General features: G+C 39.6%; 1 protein-coding gene across 3 annotated transcripts; it reads right to left on the bottom strand.

Moving 5' to 3' along the window:
* Window positions 1–103: 103 nt before the first annotated feature.
* LOC114556884 (DENN domain-containing protein 3) lies at window positions 104–15,790 on the bottom strand. Of its 3 annotated transcripts, none has more exons than XM_028579989.1 (28): window positions 15,622–15,790; window positions 12,369–12,516; window positions 11,501–11,675; window positions 11,259–11,339; window positions 10,963–11,078; window positions 10,613–10,737; window positions 10,382–10,493; window positions 10,067–10,186; window positions 9,878–9,976; window positions 9,203–9,322; window positions 8,557–8,672; window positions 8,207–8,362; window positions 8,013–8,109; window positions 7,809–7,912; window positions 7,365–7,552; window positions 7,052–7,211; window positions 6,644–6,839; window positions 6,343–6,511; window positions 5,220–5,479; window positions 4,965–5,135; window positions 4,579–4,708; window positions 3,884–3,991; window positions 3,429–3,568; window positions 2,666–2,826; window positions 2,378–2,514; window positions 1,977–2,095; window positions 1,433–1,570; window positions 104–993 (listed from the first exon to the last, which is right to left on the bottom strand). In XM_028579989.1, exons 2-28 carry the CDS (start codon window positions 12,450–12,452, stop codon window positions 775–777), a joined length of 3,801 nt encoding a protein of 1,266 aa, XP_028435790.1. In that variant the 5' UTR covers window positions 12,453–12,516; window positions 15,622–15,790; the 3' UTR covers window positions 104–774. The 3 variants fall into 3 exon arrangements, with proteins under 3 accessions (XP_028435790.1, XP_028435791.1, XP_028435792.1); XM_028579990.1 differs by having other exon boundaries at window positions 11,259–11,336; XM_028579991.1 differs by lacking the exons at window positions 11,259–11,339; window positions 11,501–11,675; window positions 12,369–12,516; window positions 15,622–15,790 and having other exon boundaries at window positions 10,613–10,669; window positions 10,963–11,035.
* Window positions 15,791–16,257: the final 467 nt, after the last annotated feature.

Raw genomic sequence — 16,257 nt, 5'->3', positions numbered from 1 at the left:
TTGACTGTGGCTGCATTTTATTTGTACTAATAAAGAACTTGAAGACTGATGATAACCTCAAATCAATAACATTAGTAGCAACTTGATTTTTGTATATTCTATATTGCCGTGTGTGTTTTGAAGGTTGTATCTTTACTTGTTGTAGAGTTGTAGTTTGCATTTGATCTCTTCAAGAACATGGAATTCACAATCTATTCATTGAATCATGTCACAATCATTTTCTAAAATAGGCTGTGAAACAGGAGGCTGCATCTGTCTGGACAAGTAAGCAAACTAGAGCAGGACTGCACATAGGCTTCCACACAGCAGTACATGATAATACATGAACATGTCATTCATTATCAATGTTTTAGAAAGAAACACAAATGACAATAAGTTAATGATCTGCTTTGCTCTGTCACATACAGTATATATTTGGTTTAAGGGCTCTCTTATCCATTAAAGTCTCAAAATTACATTTTTAAAGGCTGCTTTTACCATTTTGTTTTAGCCACCAGCAGACAAACTCAATTACCATTGAAATGTATCTACAAAAAGATACTCCACAAAGAGAAAGAAAAGAACTTTCCTCTGCACCTCTATTCATTTTCACTCTTTATCATTTTGTCCTCCTGTCTCCACTCTTGCTCTGCTCAACCTCCCACAGGAAGATCTTGTTATCACAGTCAAATACCCAAAGTGTAAACATTTATCAGGTCTTGTGTATTAACTCATAAGTGCCTTTTTGCTACTTCTTCTCTCTTGCTTTACTTTTGCTTTCTCCATCTCTGTTCTCTACTCGACTTTCCAGATGGCGATCTTGCCATCGTGGCGTGCAGAGCCACTCAGGACGTAGCGGTCCTCAGCAGAGCAGAGCGTCTGGATGCAGTCTGAATGGGCCTGCAGCTCCTTAGCCACAGCGTGGCTCTCTGCGTCCACAACCAACACCTGACTTCTCAGCTGACCGCCGCACTGACCTCCGACACCGCTCCGGCCACGACAGCCCACCCAGATCTGGGAGGAGGAAAAGTAGCAGGTGATAATAATAATAATACATTTTATTTAAAGGCGCCTTTTTCTGCACTCAAGGACACCATACAGGGATACATAAGACACTTAAAAGCAGTGATAAGTGATAACTGATGATTGAAGAGGGGAAAAAGAGGAGTCCGTAAGACAGACGCAGACAAAAAATGCTGTTTGAGTTACACAACTTACCTTAAAATTCATGAGCACTTGCCTAATAGAGGGATACTTTCCAATGTGCATGTTTGTTATACTTAAAAAAATATATTTTCACTTGAACATATATGCACCAAACAAATTAATCATTGCTAATGTGAATCCACTTTACTTCCTCAATAAGCAACGGCAGCTTTGTGTTCCCATGAACCACAAAAAAAAGGAAGTGTTCAACACACATTAACAGAATGTGACGTGTATCATAGCTCACCTGGTCCTTGACTCGAATCATACAGGTGACTCCTGAAGTGCCTGGCAGGGAGATTCTCTTAAAGGGCCGTCTGTGGCTGTTAGTGTGCCAGAGACACAGCTCCCCTGAGTCTGCACAGCCCGTCCACAACTGACCTCGCTGGAACAGACACACAAACACGAGGAAGTTAGCATGTGCAAACATTTTGATAATGTAGAACAGTGACAAAAAAGCATTTCATCTGTAGCCAGCGAGTTTTTATGATTTTATGCAAATCAATTATAATATGGTTGTATCAGCATATTGAAGTTTGTCAGTAAATGCCTGAATCTCTCAGTTTCAGAAGTTGCGTTGACTACCTGCGACAGCTTCATTATCACTGTCTAGGTGCCAGAATTTCTTTTATCTTCTCTATATAAATTTGTTTGTTGCTGGCTATCATAAATGTTTCATTTCCTAATTGACTGACATGCTTGAATTGCTGATTGAAAAGCAGACTGAATGACTGACTTGCTAAACCACTAAATGGCATTAATTGATGAACATATTAGGATAGCAATGTCACCTCTGGGATGACGATAAAGCTGCTGAAGCTACTGGGCATGCTCCGTATGTCATCAGGAAGTGCCATTCTTCTTTGTGGCGTCCCACTCTTTTTCAGTTGCACAATGCTGTCACTACAACCTGCACATACACAGATACTTTTCATCAAGCCGCAATTGGTCGAGTTCAGGCATGTTCAGAGAGGAATGTAGGTCTTATAGTTGCCATGCAGTTTACACTATAAAATGAGGATAACTGCAACAGTAAAAAAAGAAAATCAACAGCCACGTTGACAGACACAGAATCAGGTACATTCAGCCAGGGAGCAGCAAAGAAGTTTTCAGTGGAGTGCAATAAATGCTACTGTAGTGTGTGAAAGAAAGTGTTAAGGAGCAGAAAGTGCAGGGAAATGTGTGCACTTACAGCACCACAGCGCACCATCATAGATCTGTATGGAGGAGAGACGGTCACAGCTGAGGTGGTGCTGTCGCTTCACTTTGAGACTGGCCGAGTCCCACTGCAGAATCGTCCCATCACAGCTGCAGGAGTATGTCTGCTGACTGGGAAAGGCAGTTTGAGTAAAGCTTTTAATTTAAAAAGAATGATTAAAACACTTTTCCATTTACACATTTAGACTCCCCTTTATAAAACTGCTTGTAATGTTTAACCTGATAAAACTGACAACTCGACGAAAGAAAATCATGTCTCCACCTGTTGTGTTGATCCCTGGAGTCCACTGTAAGTCCAGTCACTTCATGTCTGTGCTCAGTCAGCTGTTTGTTGCAGGACATGCTGTGAGTGTCTATGATGTAGATTACAGAGTCCTGAGAGCCAATCCACACCTGCTCTTGGACCAATCCCAGCATGCAGTTCTACATAGACGAAGATGTGACATCTCAGTTTCACTTCCCTTAGAAAAAGGCGGACTAACTAAGTCTCAAAAACAGTATAATAATATTACTGTATTGTATCTCTATAAATACGCCATATAGATGTAAGTGTGTGCACCTGTTTCCATTAACTATGGAGGTTACAATAACTTCTTCAACAGCAAAACTGTAACAAACATCTGCACAAAGAGATATAACTAATTGTATTAGTGTAAAGAATTTTGAAATCATTCATTTAAATCCTAATACTTACTGTAGTTTCACCGAAACATTATGTTTAAATACAATTGTATTAAAGCCACTATGTGCCGAATTACAACATTTCTAACTTTGCAGCCTCCTGTAGTAGCATCAACAAAGACAATGTGGCAGATTTGAACAGAGGAGTTGAAAATGTCTCTTTTTTTTTCCACATAAATTCTACACATAGTGGCTTTATGTTGGATTTACTATATAAAGTTTAAATACATTAAGTCTAAAAGAGTACTCCACCAATGTATCATTGCACTACTATAACTTAGTCAGGCACATGATGGACAGTGATGTGTAAAGTTGGTGGAGTTCCTCTTTAAGTAAATATATACCAGCTGCGACTCTCCGACCTGGACGCAGTCCTGCAGCATGGACCAGCTGGCTGCATCAAACACAACCACTTTGCCCCCACTGAGAGCCACCCACAGTTTCGGGTTCATCTCACCCTCTGAGTCATTGCAAGTCAACTGACCTGAAGTAAGTGAGAAAGAGACAAGAGGACCAGTGAATTGTGAGAGGTGACGGTATGCAGTAAAAAACAGATTGTGCAGCAGGGTGGTCCACAGAATTCATAGACGTCTTGAGTGGCAGTGACAAGAAATACATAGGCAAGATAATAATTAGTTAGTTGACACTTAAATACATTTGCATCACCATACTTATTGGCAGGGACTTTGATTACAAATTAATACACACTATATCACAGCATGCGTCAGCCATATCGATCACTTCATAGGTCTTGTTTATCTGAATGAACAGATAATCAACACAGTGTTGCGCACGGTACCTGGTGTGTAAAGCAGCACATGTACAGTCTGAGGTTCAGCCAGGTCCAGTGATGGGTTGATCTTGTGTTTTAGAGTCTCTGAGGTAGTTTCAGGCACCATCATGGGTACTGGTCAGAGACAAACACAATGAATGAATGTATATGACAGAGAAGGTGATTGGAGAAGGCTATAAAGAGAGGCACAGTAGAGAGAGAGAGAGAGAGAGAGAGAGAGAGAGAGAGAGAGAGAGAGAGAGAGAGAGAGAGAGAGAGAGAAACAAGAATTAGAGCTAAAACAGTTAGTTGATTAATCAATTAGTTGTTCCACATAAAATTATACAGCAACTATTGTGATAATTCAATTAATTATCTAAGTCATTTACTTAGCAAAAATGCAAAATATTTTCTAGTTCCAGCTTCTCAACAGTGAGGATTTGATGCGTTTCTTTGTGAGATAGTAAACTGAATATCTTTGAGCTTTGGACTGTAGCAACCTTGGGCTTATAGATGTGATATTCTGCCCTATTTTCTGCCATTTTATAGACCAAATGATCAATACACTAATTAATCATCATTAGTTAGTCTAAGTGAATCATTAGTTTGATCAGACACAGTTCTGATGGCGACTCCGATTTTGATTCAGAAAAATGATAGAATTTATTTGTGTAAAGTAAGAAAAAAAAAGATCAAGAAACAGCACAAGGATGAGCCCAGACCTTCATGTTTGATCTTATCAAAGTAGGCCAGCTTTGAGGCAGCAATGACGGACCTTTGTGTCTGCAGGCAGCCCATGACAGCATCCATTAACAGGACGTTGGTCAGAGCCTGAGTCATGTACTGAGGGTCCTAAAGACACAATAAATAAACCATGTTAAAGAAATATTTAACAAACACATTGAAAAGTGACTTGTGTAGTCAAAAAAAGTAACTAAATCACTGCTGTAGTGGTCATATTAGGTCATATGGAAAAGTAATGGTGAGGTCACACTTTGACCTGTAAATGTGCACATTGGGCCAAAACAGTGTTGTCTTGCTAGATAGTGAAGTGTTTGAAAATGGAGAGTTTATTGTTCCAGTGGTATGCCGTCAGCGTTTGTTGTACCTTATGCTGGTCGGCCATCTTGCGCCCGGCCCACATTTCTTTCACCACAAGGTTCCAGAGTTCCGTCTCGGTCTTCAGATTGGCCTCAAACACCTCAAGCCTACCAGAGGTCTCGATACGAAGGGAAGGAATACGCACAAGTAGAAAGGGAGCTGAGGCAATCTTCACGTTCTGCACAAATATGGGGGAGTCATTTATTGAAACAACAGTACAGCTAACATTACTTCAGAGAAAGGGGATTAATACACACTTGACCTGTATGTCTCTGAACTTTGTGATTTCCAGGAAGCTCTGTCGTCCCACAGTGAGCAAGAACAGACGTTTCTGTGTCATGGCAATTTTACCAACCCCATGGGAGGTCTTGACACAAGATGACAATTTGTAGACACATTCACTATTGTCAAGATGGTCGATGACCTCAGGGGGCAAGTTGACGTCTTGTGCCTCGGCTTCCGTCTCCTTCCAGAAGGTGTAGAAGACTTTGAAGAGTTCAGGGTCCACCTGCTTCAGCTGGCCTGGGACAGGGACAGAGACAGAGAGAGAGACAGAGACAGAGACATAGACATAGACAGACAATCAGGTGCAAGCAGACATGCAAACATATACAAGACAAAGACACGGTGACACATTGAGTGGGGGGAAAAAAACATGCAAATACAGCTGAAAACCTTCCCACTCGCACAATCAGATTCAATCAGATCAGAAGTTATTTCCACATTCAACCTCAGTTAGCTCTGAATAGTGCATATTATCGTTCATGTGTTACTAAATGACCGTCTGAATTCACATGGCTTCAAAGACTGCCTTATCTAATATCTCATGATGTGGCTGACTGAAAACAATAAATTATACCTACGCATTAGAAAGATGATAATTGTTTTGTTGCAACACCAAAGCAAATCAGTGTACTTATATGCATATTGTAAAGGAGGTTTATTATTCATCTAAAGAAATCAACAAAAACATGCTGTACAGCCTTACAGAGCATTAAAGAAGTGCAACAGATCATCTAACTGGCTTGATTCAACAATCACAACAAGTGATGTAATCAATTAAAAATGATTTAATGTTGGCGGAGAAAATAATTACTGTATAATCACGTGTGTGTCCAACACGTCGGCTCAGAGCACATCTAATCAGAGGATTCCAAAAAATGCCTTCAAGATTTACTAATCTTTCCCCGTCAATTTGGATCTTGAATCAGCACCAGTGATGGTACACAATTTTTAGCAATGCGCCTTGACTCACACTGCTGGTTGCAAAATACGGCATTTGTAAGTCTGAGGTTTGATATTGCAAGGTTCTATACAATTCATAAAAATATTAAATGTCAAAAGAGATCTCTAAACCACACACAAGCCTGCCTGTCCTCACTTACCATCAGTAAGAGCGTCAAATAATCGGTGTATGGTTGCTACATCCTGAACAATCCCGCACTCCTGAACGCAACGCACAAACTCTTCCTGAAGCAGATGCTTTCGGGGAAGCGCAAACTTTTTAACGTGGTCATCAGGCTGCACCAACAGCTTCTCATTCTCTGTCTTCACCTAATAAAAGGAGAACAAAGACAAGATCACATGTATCATCACTACTTTTTCACCAACAAAGGCAGACTGGAGTTTCTCCCTCAAACCACCACGTCTACAAGATGGGAATAATGGTTGCGTAAACTGACTGGCCTTGAGCATTAGTCTCCTGAGTTCAGGTCGTTTGTCAGCTTGCTGCCTCTCGTCTCGGTGCAGTGTGTCCACGAGCCATGTGACCAGCTGTGTGGGGAAGATGGCGGTGTCCGTCTTGTAGAGGTTCTGGAAATCACCTAGAGCGTCCAGTCGCCGCCAACACAATGTGTTGATGAAACCACGCAAGTAGTAGAATCTGCAGGGGGGAAATTATTGTAATCAAGCCTCAAGTCTTGGGAGTAACAACGTTTTTTTAGTGGAATAAAGAAGATTAACAACTGAGAGTGAACATAATAAACAAGAAATGCTGACAGACCAACAGTGTAACGTTCTTAAACACTTGATTGTACAAATTAAAATGACAGGAATGAGAGGAGAGGAGCCTAATGAATAATAAAAGCAGAATACCTGGCCAGCAGAGTGGAGTTCTCATTTTGGACCGAGAAGATGGCTTTGCCAAGCTGCTGGATCAGCTCACTGTAATAATTTTGGACAGAGTTGAAGGACAGAGAGGCTGGAAACTCTGGGAGCTTAAACACGTTTGGCGGCTTAGGAGGAGTTCTCAGCACTAGGAGACAAAGAGGTAGGGAGCGCACGGAGAACATGTTGGGAGGAGGGGGCGAAAGGCAAGAAGGGGAGAGAAACAAAGAAACATTTAATCTTTTCCAGCTACTTTGTCGACAGTATATCCTGACAGTTTGTGCCTCTGTTGCAGTCTCACCGGGGTCAGACAAGATGATCCTGGTCAGCTGTGTGTTTCTTTGGAAACTGATAGTTTGGTCGTCTCTGAGGTTAGGGAGGCTCATCCCCAGTCTCTTACTCAGCTTGCTCTCTGTAATAGAGCTCTTACTCCGGGCTTGAATCTCCTGCACGGTGGGTCTGCGTGGGACCTTAACCATGGCCTTCATCCTAGACGACACATGACAGAAACAATGCATTATAGGGGTACTTTTATTTTTTATTTGGTACCTCACCACTCCAAAATGCTGTCAGTTGTTTGGCATAAACATTAACTGTCTGACTGACCCCTAAGCTTAAACTAATGCAGTCAAATACAACAGCCCTGCAATAAATCCTACCCTCAAGAAGATTATAATGTTTAGAGAAGTGTTGGTGAACTTTATATTATCAGTTCGTTTGAGAGTTGATGGGTTTAATAACTTACTTCTGCATCTCAGAACGAGTGCTGAGTTCCATTCGAGCAAAGTTGTCCATTTTCCTGTTGAGACGATCCTTGAGGAAGGAATGGAAGATGTGTGTCTCCAACACCTGCAACACAGCCATGTTCATTTGAATATGAGCACCTGGTCCTAAGTCCTAAGTTAAAATAACAGAAAAATATTACCTGCTTTACCAAGTTAGTTTTTACCTTTTTGTAAAACAGCTGTTCAGCTGGCTCTCTGGTTTTCAAGAACTCTTCACTGTTAAACACTCGATGTTCATAGTTCAGATGACTGTTGACATCCCTATTATATACATACATGTATGCATTAACAAAATATATATTTTCAGGAGAACCATCCCATTAGATCTCAATACACAAAGAACACACACACACAGAACCTGAATATGTTGACAATCAGTTCCAGTGTGATCCTCTGGATGTTGTGGTTGAGGTTGTGTTGCCACGCTCTTCTCTGTGCCCGCTGCTCACTGATGTCAGCGCAGCTCGCATGGTGGCACTGATGCAGGTCAAAATGTATCTGCAGGGACTGACACCTGCAGAAACACACTCATACTGTAGATACTAATAGAAACTCATTCATATCTCTTGTCAAGTTTAAGAAAAGGATCAATAAAGTCACACATCTACTGTCCAAGTCCAAATCCATATGGCACTTTTTATTTGTTTGTATTTCTGTATAGTACTATTATAAATTTACAGTAGTTGTATCATTCTTGACAGTGAGCACCTCTGTGTGAAGCAGTCTGCAGCAGCTGGTGGAAACTCTGGTAGGTCAAGAGTCTCAGAATAAGAAGTGGAGACTCTTCCGTTATCAATGTTGATTAGGATCAGATCATCGGTTTCCTGGACAGAGGAAGATCAAGAATGAAATCAATCCCTTCCTCATTTTATTTATTTGTGTATTAACTGAGCAGCTTCTTTTGTAAACAAATACATGACAATATTTTAACAAAAACATTAGTTATGTGATCTAGGAAAATGTAGTCAACATTTGTGAACATGACCAAAAAGAAATAAGAGTCAAACGTGATGCTATTATTGAAGTACTCACTTAGAACTGTGACCAAAACTTGCTTAAACTGTCTAAAACCTGCTGTAGATAACCTTCTTAAAGTTTAACATTATTTAGATGAATAAGCTGCTTTGAGGCCAGAGACAATGGCAGCCCTATTCCTCTAATAATCCAACCAAGTCTAAAGCAGAAGGCTTAACTCTGTCCTTTCACTCACTCTTTTCATCATTATTTCTGAAACAGAGATTTATATTTTGGCACTGTATGTTTAATGTACAATCACCACACAGCATTCCCATTATTCCCTTCATTTTCCACTCCCATTGGAGGTTTTAACTGATTTGGAGGATCGTGTACTCACAGCCGCAACCTCTTCAAAATGACTAAGATGGCAGCCCATGAGGAAGGCAGTAGGAGCCATGAGAAAGTCCAGCATGCCTCTGGCCAGGACAGGAACATATGGCTGCTGCCACGACAGAGGCTGGAAAAAAGATCAGGGAGGCGTGGATGGACAAATTAATGGATCAACAATTTAAATAACGGATCGCTTGATGAAGGATTGAACACCTTGTATTAGATATTAGATATATTAAGTCACATTTTCTACATAAGATTGGTCTTAAATTGCATAAATGTGAGTTTGTCATGTTCAATAGTAAGGTACTATTTCAAACTGAATGTAATGGCTTCAAACTCCATTATTATAATACAGTATTTTCTGTATTGTGCTGTAACTTCTTTTACAATGTGCATTCAGTTTCACCATCCAAAGATAAACGTTAACGCAAAAGGGGCTTTTTCCTGAATATCAACAGATAGTCCCTATTATCCCTAAGGTTTCCAACTGCAGTCCTGCCCTACTCTTCACTTCAACAACCACAAGCCACGTAGCACTATGCTTCTAAGACCAATGTTTGAGTCTTATTTAAAAACTTAATTTGATTTGAGCAAAGTATTAATGATATCATAGTTATTTTAATTACATTTAACACTACTGTGCCCTTTGCAGATATGCAGACAAAGATGTTCAACTGACCTGCAGAAAAAGCAAGAAGCTCTCTGCCACCAGCGTGAGTCTGGCCCAATCAGCAGAGAATAACACCACCCGCTGCTCCTGCAGGAGACAAGATAGCACCTACAGAGGAGGGGACAGACAATCAGAGACCGAGTTAATGTGAGCCTTCTCTTGTTTCACCAACAGCTACACAACAGGTGTGTGTGGTACCTGTAGTAGTTGCTGTGGCCTGAAGCAGAAGAAAGGGAGATGGAGGTCTAAATCTATAGCTGGGTGGTCTTTGTCTTCTCTGGATGGTAATACAATGGTCAGAGGACGCAAGGTAAACATCTGCAAAACATACACGTCGTTACAGTTTGTGTTCTTCTATCTGGCTGTATCACGGTCAAAGGATACACTAAAAATGAATATATGCGCACGCACGCAACATGAACCTGATAATTCCTGGCTCATGATACTATGAGTGTAAACATTTTAAGGACCACAGTAACCACAGAGTGTGAACACACATACACACACACATACCAAATGTAGTTGTCCAGGAGGGGGAACAGGCACCAGTGCCAGTTTGGCTGCAAACTCCTTCACTATCTCCTCCATGTCAGACAAACAACATGTTCTTAGCTGGATTAACAGACTAACAAAAAACAAAGTAGAACAAACAGAAAGAGACAGAGATTGTGTTTGTGTTGTTTTTTTATAGTAAAGCTAAACCAATTTAGTTAAGCAGTTTAAGTTTAGCACACTGCTTCTCACCATGACAGACAGTCTTTGAGTGCAGTGAAGTATGGATACTTGGATATGACACAGAAACTGTAGGCAGAGAAAAGTTTAGAAAACTTAAAGGACCCAGGTCCATTTTGGAAGAAAGACGTCCCTTCCTGTAAAAACACAGTGAACGGTGAATTGCTTTTAGTTATGTTGTTTTGTAATCTTTCAATGTGGGCATGCTATTTATTGACACATGCTAATTGGTTAAGTTGCCAACAATTGTATCTTAAATAGGTTTTTATCTGCATTAGGTTAGATATCTGATTGTAGCAGTAAAACATAGTTGGGCTTTAGTTTAATTGTTGTGCGTGAAGTATTATTTGAGTACTGTGTACCAGTATTGGTCGGTAACATTGCATTACTACTCCATGAGTCTTGTTGCCAAAGACATCAGTGAAAACCAGGAAGTGGAATTGTTCATCTTTCTGTTCATTGGTTACTTGGAGCCCATCTGGAAACAAGAAAAAATATATATATATATAAAAACATCTTAACACATACTGTAGGCATGCTACACTACAATTACAATATGTCAGTTTTGCACTACTGTATGGCTGAACAACATGCATGTAAAAAATTAATTATCTCAATTTTTTAACCAAATCTGTGCATGCCAGGGAATATCAAATACCCGGGAAGCAGAGTTGAGGTAAAGCCATGAGGTCGATGTCTTTAGTAACACTGACATCTTCACTACCTTCTCTTCCGCCTGCTAAAATGATATCAAACAAAATTACACAAATAACCAATGATAACATGGGTAGAGTTAGGCCATGGACAAATTAATGTGTTGTATTTATAAGAAGAAAAAAAATACAAAATCCTGTTTTGTGGCATGTGTGGATAGAAGTACCAGACCAAGCAGGTACAGACCTTGGCTGGGAGCTAGTTGTTCCCTTTTCTTTCTGAGAAAGGTGCGCCGCTTCTTTCCATGTGACCTCACTGCTTCACTCTCAGTGTGTGGTCTGTTAACGAAGGGAGGGGCCAGGACATGCAGTACCTCCGGCTCCAACGGAAGCTGCTCTGGAATTCCATTATTGTTAATGGCCTGAGTGGGAGATAAGCAGGGAAGGATTGGGGGGGGACCTCTATTTTTTATTATAATTAGCTTTGATACAGGTTATATTAATCTACATTACACATATTCTACATACAGTATTCTACATACAGTCATGTGGCTCATTTAATAGAAGAGACTAGGAAAACTTATTACTGATTACTGATAACTGATTACATAATCTTGAAACACTTGAAAAGGGTGACATGGCTTTTTTGAATTATTAGCATCAGGGAATTATATCATTATTATTATTATTATTATTAAGGCATTATTTTTGTTGTTTGGACCACTGGTCACTCTCCCTTGGTAAATGGGAATCTTCAGAAAATATTTAGATTTTTCTTTAAACAATTTTTGGGGGCAAATTTTGTTTTTTATTATACTGACAGTCACGATACAGAGGTTCCTGGTCGGAATCCAACCGGGAACGTAACCACTAGGCCACCAGGATGGCCAAAATGATCGTTTATATATCATAATATATTAAGAAAAAGGTAATAAAACATGGGGTTTACCAGTATTCACAATACTCAGAAATCATGAAAATTCTAGCAAAACTAAAATTAATCTCATAATATAAAAACAACAAAATGGTACGGGGCTGCACAACACAAGTTATGATGACAATACCACTACCCATTCTGAAATACATCAGTCGTATCTGTGTGTCGGGGCAAATACCTGGTAGACCTCCCTAAGTTTGTCGCTAGATGCTCCTACTACCACACAGGCTTCCAGCAGAGCAGGAGGCAGATGGTCCGTCATACTGACACCAGCCCAGGACCCAGTGGGACCAGTAGAAAAGGGGCCAAGGTGCTAACTCAGACCGCTGAAAGTAACAGAAAAGAGACAGAGAAGTCAGTCAGAGAGGAGTCAAAGAAAGGTCTACATGAAGAGATAGAGATAATGGAAATGGCTTGTGTGTTAATAAGGCAGACTGTTGTTACAGTTTTCTCATCTTCATCTTTCTGCATAACATCAGCTTAATAAAATCACATGACACGAGTGCTCGTTCCAGCTCATTATCACCACTGCTGTTCTCATCAACAACTTCTGAAGGCCCAGTCAGACATTTTTTACAGTTTAATTTGGTTTTATGAATTTATTTGAACCAGAAATTACATGGTGCAATTATCATATTTTCCACACTGTTACTTACAGGAGTTGCACAACACTGTATAATTCAGGATATACACTTCTCTCTAGGACTGACAGTCTCCAGTCTTCACTTTGTTTAAAGCTATATTGTGTAGTTACAGCACTTGTAAAGATAAAAAAAAAAATCATCACAATTTGACTGACGTTTATTATGGTGGACTAAATGCATACAGGTAAACGGTGCTTTGTCAGCTTGGGGTTTTCATCATGTCATTAGATCATTTAAAGGTATTGTGCGTAGTTTCTGTCGCCCCATGAGGAATTCTAAGTAATGACAACAAAACTGTCGGCGGGTCCACATGATACGAGCATTCCGTGATCAACCAACATCCCGACCCCTCCCCCACACAGCTTCTAGTAGCCAAGGAGAACATAGAGAGATAAAAAAAAAAACATGATGGGCTCTTCAGAAGAGGTAATTATCTTCACTCGATTTTCTGCTCGCGAAAGACGTCGGACAACACAATCTTCTGAACATAGCCATACTGAGAAATACAGAGGGAGTTGTGTGGAGCTGATAGTCTTAATTAGCTTTGTAGCAACTCATTCGGCAATGGTTTGAATTTAACGGATGTTCATTAATATAAAAAAGTTACGCACTAAAGCCTTAATACAGAAAAGAAATGATTAAAAATAGCAATTAATACATTTTCAAAATGTGAAGAGAATGTATTGAAAAACTCAACAAAAACAAAAGTTACTACATGGATCAATTTACACATATACCGTATCTGCACCTGAATCAAAAGTTTCACATCTCAAAACCTGAACAAATCAAATCAAAACCACCTACATGGCTTAATACCACTAAGAATGGCATTACTTTCCCATAAATGCTGTCCAAAATGCAGTATCTTTTCTATGATGTGAGGGCAACTAATGATAAACTTGTAAACCAAATCCTAAAATGAGCAGTGTAATTTGTGGATTTTGAATGTACTTCATGATTTTTACTACCATACAATGTCTACATTCCTTCATCTAATACACTGTGATATTGATTACTGCTGTGTAAATCGGTCTCTGGAACAACATACTGTTGCCGGCAGATTATCAGCTTATCATCTCTAGTTTGTGACAACACGAAGTTCCTGGGAATCCATATGACAAGAAAAGGAAAACAACTGAATTAGTTAAGCTGATTCAAACTATGTGAAGGAAATACATGAAACAGGATGTCATTCGTCATTTAATTAGTATTTTTCACTACACATCCACATAATGTGATGAAGCATAGACACATTATTCCACATCCCATTTTTGCTGAGTTTTTTCCGTCTATGGTATACTGCTTTTTTCTTCACTACAGTGAGGAGCAAATTATTGTAAATCACATTTCCCATGCTTCTTGGAAAAATTAGGCTCATGTGTGCAATGGAACACACACACACACACACACACACACACACACACACACACACACACACACACACACACACACACACACACACACACACACACACACACACACACACACACACACACACACACACACACACAATGAGCAGCATGGATGAAATGTTAATATCAATTCCACCTTTAAATAGTCTTGCACATTTGACAGAGGCAGACTTGTTGCAAGGTCACAAAAATATCGTAAGACTTTTGTTTTTTTTTAAATGCACTTTTTTGGCTCCATAGGAAAAATACAGTATGCTTAAATATTTATTATGTTTTTATAATTATTTTACGGTTAAATTTGACCATTGCACCAACAATGTAGCACAGTTCACTGGTTTGAAATTAAAGGATAACTAATCAGCAGGAATGTCCAGCATAACTGAACTCATAACCCATTAAAATGAACATGCCACATGACCTGCTGCTGTCTCTCCATTATTGGTCCAAGGATGTGACATGATCATAATCATCAATACAATCATATGATCCTTGACGAACAGGGCACATTCCACATCAAACCATAACAACACACATTGAAATTCTGCTTAGCCTGTAACAAATGTGCCCTTAAAAACACAGGAAAAAAATGTTTGGAGTGGGGAAAACTAACACAAGCATTTACACAAATAATAAGTAGACAAGAAGGGCAACGGTCATTTGTGGCATAAGCTGACAGACAGAAACATGATCTGAAAAATATTTTACCTTCAGGATCAGTTAGATGGAAATAAAAAAAAAGTAGTGCAGACAGAGCAATTGCAACTATCTGATGTCTCCAACTTCACATGCCACTCCTTTGGTCTGCTCACAGGCAAATTCAGAATATTGTAACAAACAGGGTACTTTTCACTTTTAGTCATGTACATTTTGAGCAAAGCCACATGACTTTCTTTCACTTTCTACATGTGGCTGAAAATAAAGCTAATCTGAATCTCACGTGTAAAGGAAATACTGATCGTGACTGTTTCAGTTGTTATACGGTATGGCATATATAGTTAAAAACAGGCCAGTGTCAATAAACAAGAAAATCATTGTTTATATAATCCAGCTTTAAACTAAATGAATCCTTTAGACTCGAATATGTCAAGCTAACATCACTGAATGATCCAAAGTAACTGCACCATGTTACAAGACATCATTTTGGAGGCACATTACAGTTTTGCAAATAATGTAGAATTTAGCAAAGTTTCACAAATTAAAGTTCGAAATGTAGCTGATACGGTTTTATTGCAGCTGCGACACGTGATACTTAGTCACAAGCTGTACAGGTGAGAGGATGCTTCCAGTCTATCTCGTGACTTGTCAACGATATAACTTTAAAGTAAAGTCTTTAAAGCTGTTGTTAAAAGTTAGACTTCTCTTTCAGGTCACTAACCTCATCACAGGCTACCGCGCGGCTCTTATTCATCCCCCTTCACATTCATGGCAGCAGTCCGAATCTAGAGTCACGCCAACTGCGAAGCAGACTCCTGTTGGAATAAATGCCACGAGCTCATCGCTTTCCAATGTTTACTGTCACTCTACTTCCTGTTTCTCTGGGTGGACGTAGCTATCATGCGCATTGATGATTTGAGGAAGCACAATCATATGTCAATGAGCACAATGCGGTATCATGCAAAGCATAGAATAATAAAAGACCCAGTAGCCTCCAAGATATTGGTTGTTAAGTAAACATTTTTTAATATCAGAATTAGGGTCTGCAGTGTCTTGCATAATTTGGAAAGTCTGCATTGAAAACTTTAGTGGCTAACACGTTAAGTCAAATTATTTCAATTTGAATAAAATAGGCGTTTAGCAGCTGTTAGCCTCACATTTAAACACTCATACAGTGCTTGAGTGCTAATATCTCTAACAAAGAATATTGGAGCCTAGGCTATGTGGAACTTATTAACTGACAGTCACTTTAAAATGATGTCGCCTGATAAAACCAAACTGAGTCTTAAAGATCTGATTTGGTTTTCACCTTAAGGAGACACCTGTGTGAGTACTAGATACTGACAGACTACAAAAT

This window comes from Perca flavescens, chromosome 6 (assembly GCF_004354835.1).
Source record: "Perca flavescens isolate YP-PL-M2 chromosome 6, PFLA_1.0, whole genome shotgun sequence".
NCBI classification, from domain to species: Eukaryota; Metazoa; Chordata; class Actinopteri; order Perciformes; family Percidae; genus Perca; species Perca flavescens.
The sequence above is the reverse complement of the archived record's forward strand: the minus strand, read 5'-3'. Positions and strand labels throughout refer to the sequence as shown.